Raw genomic sequence first — 12,143 nt, 5'->3', positions numbered from 1 at the left:
TATTAAACCTTAGCAGAGTAGATACGTGCACTGCTGCCAGAGAGTACGCTTCAAGTACGTGCGAAACTGGGAACACAAAACAAACACAAAAAACTCCACAAAAAGCATGCGTTCAGGAATATTTTTTATATTTATAATGAATAAGATAAATACTAGAAATACTTGTATTTTATTTGTGTTATTATTTTACATATGAAGAGGCAATCAATTTTTGAATCAATGTTCTTCAGCTTTCCTTTTACCTTTCAGGTAAAAGCAGCTCAGTGATGCAGCTCTCACAACAGAGTACGTACCAGTGAACAAGTGGTTTCAGTAGGAAACAAAAGCAAAGACTCTAATGTTGAAAGCAACCTGAAAGAGTTCTGGTGACCACATACCTATGGTGCATCACCTTAAATAAAACAAATATAGTGACTAATTGCATCATCATTTTAACAGTGTTGTATTACTAGAATTGCAAGCTGTATATATAGTATGATTCAAAACTAAAAAATGCTATTATCAAGGAACATCATAGCAGTAAAAATACCAACAAACCAGTCAGAAAAAGATGTGACATTTCTGAAATATTTCCAATATTTCTAAAATATTTCCAGTATTTCAGAATCCCCACACCTAGAAGCAGGCAGTTAAATTTTTTGACAGATGATTTCATATAATCTAGGGGAAAAAGTGTAGGAATGGTTTAATCAGCACAAAATAGGCTGCAGAGGTACAGCCGGGACAGTGACCCACACCAACAACCATGCCACAGAACATCATGTTCATCAATTAAAGAAGTATTGTGGTTTAATCTAGCCTGTCAAAATATTATGTGAAATCCATCCAGCTTTGTGTACTCGTGACTCACTAAGTGAAAAACACGCACACTGCACATGGAGAAGTGCTTGCTGAAGTTTGGCCCTGTATTACTGTGGAACACAAACACACATCAGTTCATTGCCTTTTCTATACGATGGGCGAAATACTAATTTAATATACAAAACTGCTGAATGAATTGAATGCTTCCTCTTGGGCCTATCCAACTGCCAGCAGAGCCAGGAATTCTGTAGGCAAAGCAACAGTGGTGCTGGAGCACATGCCACATTTAAGTACCAACACTGGCTAACACAAATCTTGGTATCATGCAAGTATTCTTTTCCTGTGATAGTGACGATGAAAATCTAAGAAAACTAGGTTAAAAGAACCACTGTGTACAGTGCTACTAAAAACACAGATTTTTTTTCCACTCCAACATAAAAGAGAAGACTAACCCTAAAATATTAGTCTTTGGAAACAGGAGATGACTTGGATGTAAGACTTGCATGAAAAGCAAGTTCCAACAACTCTAGTAACAGTCATTTTATGCCTTGAATTCATTTTTCTTCCCCCTCCTTAGAAGGCAACTGAAGACTATCTCCTGAGCAGTAAGAACACTCTTAGCAAACCAAAATTGGTAGTTTTTTGTGACTTCTAGAGTAATACAAACACAAGGACTCACCTTCTCTTAAAACTCAAGAAATGCAGATCTCTGCCTCACTTACAAGTGTGCATACAGTCCACTAGTCAGACTTTGTGGAACACTGACTACATTACATCTGAATACTTCTAATTTGGTATACTAAGTTCTCAAAAGACATAATACTCCTTTAGCTTGTATTTTCTCCTAATACTTTCATAGAATTAAAAAAATCAGAGAATTGCAGGGGTTTGAAGGGACTTGAAAAGATTATTGAGTCCAACTCCCCCTGCTAAAGCAGCTACCCTACAACAGGTTGCACAGGCAGGCATCCACACAGGTCATGAACATCTGCATAGGAAACCCCCAAATAGTCTGTAAAGAACAACATACAAAGCACCCCAACAAGTCAAAAGGCAGACACAGGACAATGGCTCCACTGCCCAGAACTCTGTAACAGTAACTAAGCATGCAAGAGCAATAATTAAGAGTAGGAGGGAAACAGTAGTTTGGTAGAACTGTGGCATTGTTCATTTTAGGAAATCATTTTTTTCTAATGAACATTCCTCATTCCAAATAACCCCTGAGCTATTTCTGAAAACAAAAGACTGAAAAATCAGTACCAACAAAAGGGGAAATTATCCTAAGGGGATATAAACAAATATGAATAAAAAGGGGACATTAAGAGAATTGTGTTTTAGCAAATCATTCTCAAATTGCAAATGTAGAGCTTTTCTATCCCTAGTTTCATTCCTATTTGTTGCACTGTACCGCAATAAGATAATTTACATTTTATGACACCTAGTCACACAATCCAAACTCTGTTCAACTCAGTTATTTTAAAGGCTACAAAAAATGATTTGAGGGCTGGAAAAACTTTCCTGTGATAAAAAAAAACCTGAGAGTTGGGGTTATTCAGATTGGAGGAGTCTTTGGGGAGACCTCACTGTGACCTTTCAATATTTAAAGGAAGTTGGTAAGATGCAGAGAGACTTTCTACCAGGGCCTGTAGCAACAGGACAAGAGAATCCCAGTTGTTAACTAAAACAGGGCGGATTTAGATTTGTAATCAAGAAATTCTTTCCAAGAGAATTTCCAAGACAATGACAGGCTGCCCAGAGAAGCTGTGGATGTCCCATCCCTGGAAGTGTTCAAAGACAGGTTGGATGGGGCCATGGGCAACCTGACCTAGGGGAAGGTATCCTTGTCCCCACCAGGTGGTCTCCAACAGTCCAGCAGTCCCTTCCAACCCCAACCCAGTACTTACAGACTAGTTTAATACGGCGCTGTTTAATAATTATTTGATCAAAAGATGAGAATATTAGCTCAGATAGTCATATTATTTGCCCTGAGAAAACTAAGCAAGGTATTTTTGGCTAATTAGAAGTACTACTTGTGCATGTCTTGATAGAACTATTTGCAAAAAGGAAAAAAAAAAAGCTGGTAAAATTTATAAAGAGTAAAACATATCTTAAGTTTATTTTAACAGCAATTAAGATTTCTGTCACTTACAGCTTCCTTTTAAACTACAGAAGTAATGATACATAGCTTTTACAATAATTCTATTTTTCTTATATGGGCTATTTCATTTTAATAACCGATTTTCTTTAATATACTCTGAAGTACATTGAAAGTTGTTTTTTTTTTTTTTTAATAGAACTCTAAATATCTAAACCTTTGTATGAATAAATAAAGTGTTTTAAAAAAATAAAATAGAAAAAAAGTTGAAAAATTTTCATGTAGCAAATATTTAGGGTATAACTGAAAATCTACATGCATGTGACAAGAAAGCACTGGGAATAAAAGAAGAACGAATCTACAAAACTACTTAGTTAAAATAGCCATTCTTAAACTTAACTGGGGAAAAGAGAAAAAAGACCTAAACCAAAATCACCTACTTTATACTAAGCATTAGGTGGAGATTCATTCTGTTGTTACACAAAATAACTACATTTTAATTACTTAACATTTCAAGGTTATCCTTGTGGTCTTACCAAAAAAAGTGCATTAATGAACTGCTTAGGTTTCTTGCCAATAACAATTATCCATGTCACATGAAGCTGAGGAGATAAGCTGACTTCACTTATTTCAAATAAACCATACAAGTCATTGTAATTGAACTGAGTGCTGCATAACCACTGCTCAAGAATCTTTAAGTCAATCCATTAACCCACTATACAGCGTTCCCAGCAAAGATAAATCATAAAACCTCTGGACCTGTTCTTGTATTGGAGTAGGGAAAAAATGAGGAAAGAGAAAGGGAAGTCATCTTTTAGCTTCAAAGGTTTGAGAGAAAGCTGCATATAAAGTATTGTTTATTAAACTCTCCGATGACAAGTTAAATTGCTACATCTGATTTAGCAGATGCAAATTTAATTTTCAAGAGTAACACTGCATTTACATTCTGCTTATGTATATAAACAGGAACGTATACATGTACACACAGACATGTGCTGAACAAAAGTTTCAACTGAGCAGAAATTCTTCTAAAAGAAAAAAGCAGAATAAAAAAAAATAAAATAACAGAAGGGTCAAAGACTTACGCAAGACAAAATAAATGCACGAGTTAGGAAAACACAAGAGGATTCCAGATAGGTGGAGTTGTATCAACCACTGATTAGACTTTCAGTTATAGCTCAGCTAAAATAGAAGCATGAAGTTCTTCATGTTGCATCACCATTCCAACAAAATACAAACATAGAATTTAATTTCAGGAATGTTTTAACTGGTAAGTTCTGGTATCTTAAGAGAAATTACTTTTGTTTATAGGAATTCACAGCTAAGCATGAGAAATACCATCACATTTTTGTTCCTAGCTACTCTCACTAGACAGCTGTCAAAATACCATCTGACAAATTGTTCTAAAAATGCATTCTGGATCTAATGTGGATTGGAACTGACAATTTTTCAAGCAGTTTTTAAAATAAGGACTTCAAATAACAATGGAAGGTATCAAGGTAGCTGCTCACTCATTTCCGGATCAAGCTTCTGATTTTCAAATAGGTGAAATGCATGGTTTCAAGTATTTAATTCTAGTCTTGTTAAAATGATCCTCCCATGTGCTTGACATTAAAATTATTTTTAATAGAATTTTACACTTTTTTTTTTCCTAAATCATTGCCATTTTCCTTACCTAACACTGTAGCTCACTACATTATGACCAAACAACAGTAAACTATGATGTCTCAAATTCCTTCAACAAATTCCTTTCTACCAAACGTGTATCATGCAGAACTGTTGACATATACATACTAGTACTTCAAAATAGCCTATTAACTGCTGTCTACAGCTAAATTATATAGGCTTCATTACTTCACATTTGTCCATGTCACCACCTCCCTCCCACATGTTTTTAATTTTCTCCTAAAAGTTGTTTAAAAAAAAACCAAAAACCAGCAGCTTATTTATATCAAGTTCAACTTTCGTGTGTCTTTGCTATAGTATACATTTACCCTTCACCACGTGTAGAATCTCAAATTAAGCTAGTTTTGGTTCAGGCTAGATTTATAATTTCCATTATCAATTACAACTATAACTTCATTTCTCTGGTTTTCTGTTTCAGAATCATTAGATCTCTGTAAAATGTTTTAGAGAAGCCAAACTTTTCACTCTTGGAATGTTCTGGCAGCAGAATTCTTGATTTTTCTCCTGACCAAGACTTGGATCTCCATTTTAATACCAACATTTTTCTAAAGTTTACTATTTATTTATTACCATTTTCAGTACCGCATATTCCCATTTTCAATACCCTGTATTCTGTGTAACTATTCCTTAATGACAGTCATTTGAAAGACCATCCTTCATTTTAAGGTAACACAAGCAAACTTTAAGCTGTCAACTGCTTCTCCACTATGAATCCTACAACTAAATGTCAAACATCTGGTAACAGTTGTCATCGATTACCTTACCATGCCTGGTACCAAAAAGCTTAAATATTTTAACCATTTTACGACACAAAAAGAATAGTGGCAGGAGGTTAATTGGAACTGACCTATTCTAGTGTAAATGTCTATCTAACTGCTGAGGGGTTCTGAGAGCTGATTTTCACCCAGTTCAACCAGTTCTTGAAAAAACATGATTACAAACATTATGAGTCGGCTATAATCGATAAAACAACTGACCTTCTGCTCTGTTTGCAGTTGGTCACATCTCTGCTTTTCAAGGTTAAGTTCTTTTTCCAGTCTTTCAACTTGATCCCGGAGTTGTGCCGTTTCTTTCTCCAGAACAGAAGTAACCTTCAGTAGCTCTTCTTTTTCTTTTACTATTTTTTCAATTTTGAACTGTTAAAAACAAAAGAAATCTTAGTAATTTTTCTCCCCCCGATTCCTATGCATTAAGAGAATGGCAAATCACTCCAGCGTTTGAGCACAAGCACAAAGTATTCATCTTCTGTCTAGGTGATTTTACAGCTTTATCTTTTTTCCCAAATTTCTGAAGTTTCACTACTCTAATTACATCACCATTACATTACAGCACCACAATACCATTACACAGCTATTTTTATAACATCTTTATTTATACACTTCTATCCTCTTTAAGTGAGGTGCTTTTACTGTATATTTACTGTCACTTGGGAAGAGCTAATTAAGACAACAACAGCTTGGTGACAAAACAACTGCTTAGTGTAAACACACACACCCACACACACAGAGTGTTGGAGGAATTGTGGATGAAAACAGGAAAAACAGGAGGAAAAAAAAAATTCACATGAAGGACGTCTTCTCCCCCCACCCCACCCCCAGTCCTTTTACTTGGAGAGCACAGAGGGCAGCAATGGACAAGCAGCCTATGCTGAGTGCAATGCTGTACCTGCAACCTGTTTAAGTATTGATTCCTTTAACAAGTAAATGTTTTGAACTCCAATCTAAAACTGAAAAGCCAACCAGAAATATATCTATTTTCCTGGCCTGTTCCTCAAGATTCTATCCAAATCACATATGTTTGTGCACATATAAGTACATATAAAATGTAAGAATGTATAAATTGATAATATTTAAGAGACACTGAATCAAACCTCAAGAAGTCCAGCTTTTGTGGTCACAACTAGCATATCAGAGTTTCCTTCATCCTCCATAGTGAGCAATTCCTCAACAGGAGAAGATGTACGGAACTGGAAAGGTGTGCTTGCTCCACGGATTTCTCCTTTATGAGTCACATAACAGAACTGGTAAAATTCTCCATCATCATTTGGTAGGTAATATCCTATCAAAATAAATTCAAATTTGAAGAAACACTCTACACAAATAAACCTATTTTGCAAGTCTCCATGTAAAAATACATATCAGACCACATGACTTAGGAATTTCATTCTGATTATCTGTGTTACAGTACAGACGCACTCAATAACAACAGTAAAGAGGAAAATGACATCCTTCTTCCCAATTTTGACTCCCAAAATTTCTCCTAGCCTTTTATTTATTTTCTTTTTATAAGACACAGAGGCCTAGGATAGTATCAGTTAACAGGCACTAAACACACCCATCATTTATTACATATAACTGACATTCATATTATTATTGAATACATGGACTGCTAACTCATCCCAGCTACTGCTACTTACAGGTACAGGTAAATCTAAACAAGAGAACAAGCTAATATCAGTAGTCATTTTAGGACTTCAATATTCTATTATTACACTCATATTCTCATATTACACTCTATTATTACACATTAATATTATTATTATTACATTTTAAGCAATACATCCACACTCCCGCACAAACACCAAAGCCAACTCCAGGAAAGCGAAAAAAGCCATGGTGATAAGTCTGTTAGTAAGCAGAACAAAAGCATTAAACAACTTTAATGGGAGGTGCTCTTTCTACAAGTTTGGACATTTGGACTTTTCAACATTGTTACAGCTAGTGTTACAGCTGGAAAGATTATTGTGGTGAAAATGGCAAAAGAAACAAGCAGGGAAGGAATGCTCACCTATATCCAAAGATCTAGGTACACAGGAAAGACTCCACAGAGGAAAGACCTCCAGAAAGAGATCCTTCCTAGTGGCGGTCAGCCCTTAAATGGGGTCTAGGAGAGGTGCAGCCACCTTCCACCCCTTCTGGTCACACAGCTGAATTGCCTTCACCTGTGCTCCATGGCTGACTTAGTGCCTGCCTCAGTTGATCAAACAGTGGTTCAGGCCGTGACTCAACAGTTCCCGCACACATATCTATAAAATCCTGATGGTATCATCTCTATCTCCATTCCGAACCCATCACTGGTAACTTACACTGCCAGTCCCTGGTTACTGCTTTTTTAAAATGGAAAAATGGATATCAACTCATGCCATCAGTAACTGATTTTACAGATGTGTTTTTTCTCCATTGTTTCCCTTTCCCAGGCTGGAAAGCCTGACAGAAGGAAGTTCTGAAGGTCATCTAGCCCAACTTCCTGCTCAAAAGAGACTGCTGTCAGTAGCCTCCTGCAGCTTTGTCTAACCATGTGTGTGGAACTCTTATCCTTCCAAATGTCCCTGGGATACCTGTTCGAGTGTTGCTACTATTAGTTCTTCACCTCTTCTGGTGAAAAAAAGCTCTTCTTAATGTTAAATCTAAAACACAGGCCAGAATCTATAGCCATTGTTCCTTCTTACATAGTCAGCCAATAATGAGTAGATTACGTAACTGTTAATACAGAAAGTGATTCTTAACTTTGATATTCCTCATTGCTCTGTTTATTTTCTAGTTCTACCACATCTTCTTGAGAGTGAGATGGAAAGCAAAAGGATCTGATATCCACATGGTGCTGAAATTGTAGTTACAGTATAAACTCGTAGAGTGGTGTACCATTTTCTGTTTTCCTCCTTATTCTTCTCTTAAGAACTTCAGCAATTTTCTCTCTCTGTCAAAAGGTCCTCTGAAACTGTGAACTTCCAATAAACCATCATTTACTTTATTTATCCCTTCTTTCTCTGAAAGAATTACTTTGAGTTGAGAATCTGAAGTCCACAGACTAAACACGTGCAAAGCCACAACGCATTAAAAGATGCCAAGATTAAAAAAAAAAAAACAAAACACCTCACCACTGATTAAATTACATCACTCTGGATAGTTTCCAGTTTCTCTTTCCATCAGTTGTGAACACTGTCCAATTACCATGTGAAAATATAATGATTCACACAATTACTCATACAATTTCCTTGATATCTAATTTCCTTTATCTAAAGTAAGAATGAATTTCACACCAGGAGCAAAAAAAAGCATGCAGAAGACTGATGCAGAAAATTCTCTTCCAACATATGTTTTTTAAAAATCTAGAACTATTCTGCAGCCCGAAATACCTTAATATAGATTTTTTTATTTTTTATTTTTTTAAACTGAGGAAGCCAGAAAATACATGCAGGTACTGCTTTATTTAAATTCACCTTGGAAGTTCAGGACACAGTTGACAGTTGATCCTTCCACATAATTTTCTGGCATAGGTGACCACAGAAACGTGTAATAATCTCTTGCAGTACTCCAACCAACCTAAAGTAAATTAAACCATAACAACAAAACAAAAAAGAAAAAAAGAGAGATATTAAGTAGAAAAATATACTATATACAGTTAAGATATCACAGCTTGGCCTTTACAACATACCATAATACGCATATTTCTCATTCAACATGAAATAAAAAGATACTTAACAATGTTTACAAATCAGGAATATTTTAACAAGCATGTCAAAGATTTAGCATGAATTTTATTAAGCTTGTTACCTAAGTCAATAAATGCGACTAAGGTAATAAAAGGGTCCATATAAATTAAAACACCATACAGTTTTCAATATACATTAACCTCCTATTTGATGCATTCACTTTTTTTCTGCAAAGATGCACTGAAAATATAAAAAGATTAATTCAGAAGCTTATAGTGAGATTTTCCTAGTGCAGCTTCTGCCAATGCTCACTATTTTATGTCCACAATTCAACAGGTTGATCATAAAACAAGAAGAAATGAAATAAAAGCTTTTCTCCACTGAAAAGGCAAAATTTCATAAGCTTAAGCTAGCACTTTTTTTTTTTTTTTTGACAGCTTCTGCAACATTAATGATCAGCATGTCACTCTTCCATACACACAATATGCTATATCTGCAGGACAAAGATAAAATGCATGGAAACTTAATTCAGCTTAGTTAGTGCAGTTTCCCTGATATGCCAGTTTTCCAGTTTTTCATAAAGACCACAGATCCTTGAAATAAGAAATGTTATCCCCTGAAGAAATATATTCCAACATATTTTAAATAGAGTTGTAGAACCATTAAATTTGGAAAAGACCACTAAGATCATCTAGTCCAAACACTAACCATTCACCACCGTGCCTACTAAATCACGTCCCTCACTGTTACATCTACATGCTTCTCGAACATCTCCAAGGATGATGACTCCAGTACCTCCCTGGGCACTTGTTCCAATAAGTCACCACTCCTTCTGAAAAGAATTTTTTCCTAACTAACATCCAACCTCAACCTCCTCTGGTGCAACTTAAAGCCATTACCTCTTGTCCTGCTGTTGTTACCTGGGAGAAGAGGCCAATCAACACAACCTCCCTTCAGACAGTTGTAGAGAGTGGTAAGGTCTCCCTGAGCCTCCTCCAGATTAAACAGCCCTTTACCCCAGCCGCTCCCATAAGACTCATGCTCCAGAGACTTCATCATCCTCATTGCTCTTTCCTGGACACATTCCATGGCGTCAATATCTTTCTTGTAGTGTGGGGCCTAAAACACAGTACTCGAGGTGTGGCCTCATCCGTGCTGAACACAGCCAGACGATCAGCTCCCTGCTCCTGCTGATTAAACCATTTCTGATACAAGCCAGGACTGCTATTGGCCTTCTTGGCCACCCAGGCACACAGCTGGCTCATGTTCAGCTGGCTGTCAGCTAATCTCCCCAGATCCTTTTCCTCCATGCAGCTTGCTAGCCACTCTGCCCCAAGTTTGTAGCATTCAGCATCTAAGCCTGAAACCCAAAGCAAGTAGTCACTACAAAGCAGAGTGTATTACTAAGAGAACAATAATAGCATAGCAGAAGTGAAGAATAACACGTTCCACTGCGCTGGAGAAAGTATCAAAAACCTGGACAAAAAGAAGAAGCAACTGTTTTTGCAGTAACTGGGTATGGTGTCCTGGAGTAAAGAAAGACAAGGGACAAATTTATCTGCATTTCAGAAAGGAGAAGAAAAAAAAAAAAGGTAAAAGACAAAAAAAAAAACTTAAGCCAGACAGGATTTCTATTACTCCAATAGGAAAGACTTCTAAATGTAGAGGTTTGAATCATTCCAAATCATCCTTTATAAGGGATAGATTGCAGCAGTGTATTTTGAAAGAACTAAGAACTGTTTCTAAGAAGTTGTTTGCTAAAAGAAAAAAAAAAAGAGAAAAAGTTGCTTATGTGGGTAAAGTAACTGAATGGTAATTATATAGTTAAACATTTCAAGTAGTATACACAAAAGATAATTATAATTAGTAAAAAGAATTCTGAAGACACAGTTCCATAGCTGTCTGTCTAATACAGAAGTACTACTTCACTCTGTATTAAGAAATGTGCCAACATTTACCGTTTGGAAAATACAAAAGATCACTGCTCTGAGATGACCATGCCTTTTGTATGTTAATAAAAAGCAATGGTGAACAACAGCAAAAACAGATCAAATCTTCTTTTTGCTAATATTAAGCATTTTTAAGGTGATATTCGTAGGAGAGAAGTTGGGCTGACTTGACACAATCACCAAAATGGAACCAACTGTTCTATTTTAAGCCTATTCTTAGCCCAAGTTTTCAAGATTTCTCTGATATTCCCTATTGAGGAACTTTTAAAGGCGTAAGTGAAATGAGATCTCCTGGGGCTGTTATTCCCACATTGTAAAATATTTCAGAAATAGGAAGAAAAGCTCTTCCGGTAACTTGGGGGGACAAAAGCAAGTTTTCTGTAATAAACATCCACAGGAAAAATATTCAGCCAATTTTTCACATTAGTCATCTTTTCAAATCTAATTCAGATGCAAGTACCCCTTTCTTCACAGAAGCTGCTTTCACCTCTGTAAAAAGGAACATATTCCATTATTTGCTGCCCTACAGCATAGAAAACTTTTATATGTAGAAACTCGATTCTCAATAAGTGGCCTTATGGGGAGGAAGGGGGACTTTTGTTGATTCTTGTTTGTTTGTTTTAATTTTAAAAGGGAGATAAATTCTTTACCCTGTTTGTTCTGAACAGAGTAATTCAATCTCTTCAGAGTGCTCCAGTTTTTCTTTGTTTTAAAAACAATGGGAAAAAAGCAGAAAAATTAAAAAAAAAAGTCAACACACATACATATCCTGATTTCCTGAGTAAAATGATAATTCCTTCTGATAATCAAGCACTCCAGAAAACATAAGAGAGGGAGCAAAATCCAGTGGATTTAAATCCAAAAAATGGTTCCTCTCATGATCCCCCCTTTAGGTGTCCAAATCAGCCTCCAACTGAACCTTCCTCCCAGACTGAACTATTTGAAAAATAAAAAATAAACCAGACATTGATATGTAAACTGAATAATCTACTCTGAAACCAAAAAGGCTGTGAATATTTTATTTCTAATAATAAAGTACATAAACTTGGTTTCCTTTTTTTGTTGTTTTTTGTAACTTGAAATTTTAATTCCAAATTACCAAAAAAATGAGGCCCTGGGCAGCCTGGTGCAGTATGTGATATTGGTGGCCCTGCCTGCGGCAGGGAGGTTGGAGCCTGAT

The 12,143-nt window shown here is 36.0% G+C and overlaps 1 protein-coding gene across 3 annotated transcripts in view; it reads right to left on the bottom strand.

Moving 5' to 3' along the window:
* Positions 1–12,143, bottom strand: part of TAX1BP1 (Tax1 binding protein 1) — a 51,119-nt gene that overhangs the window by 28,217 nt on the left and 10,759 nt on the right. For all 3 annotated transcript variants that reach the window (XM_048950717.1, XM_048950720.1, XM_048950718.1), the window contains exons 3-5: positions 8,802–8,904; positions 6,453–6,640; positions 5,560–5,718 (exon numbers count right to left, since the gene is read on the bottom strand). In XM_048950717.1, coding sequence (XP_048806674.1) covers positions 5,560–5,718; positions 6,453–6,640; positions 8,802–8,904 — 450 coding nt within the window. The remainder of the gene's footprint in view (positions 1–5,559; positions 5,719–6,452; positions 6,641–8,801; positions 8,905–12,143) is intronic.

Source organism: Lagopus muta, chromosome 7, assembly GCF_023343835.1.
Source record: "Lagopus muta isolate bLagMut1 chromosome 7, bLagMut1 primary, whole genome shotgun sequence".
NCBI classification, from domain to species: domain Eukaryota; kingdom Metazoa; phylum Chordata; class Aves; order Galliformes; family Phasianidae; genus Lagopus; species Lagopus muta.
Note: the sequence above shows the minus strand (reverse complement) of the source record. Positions and strands in the feature narration are given on the sequence as shown.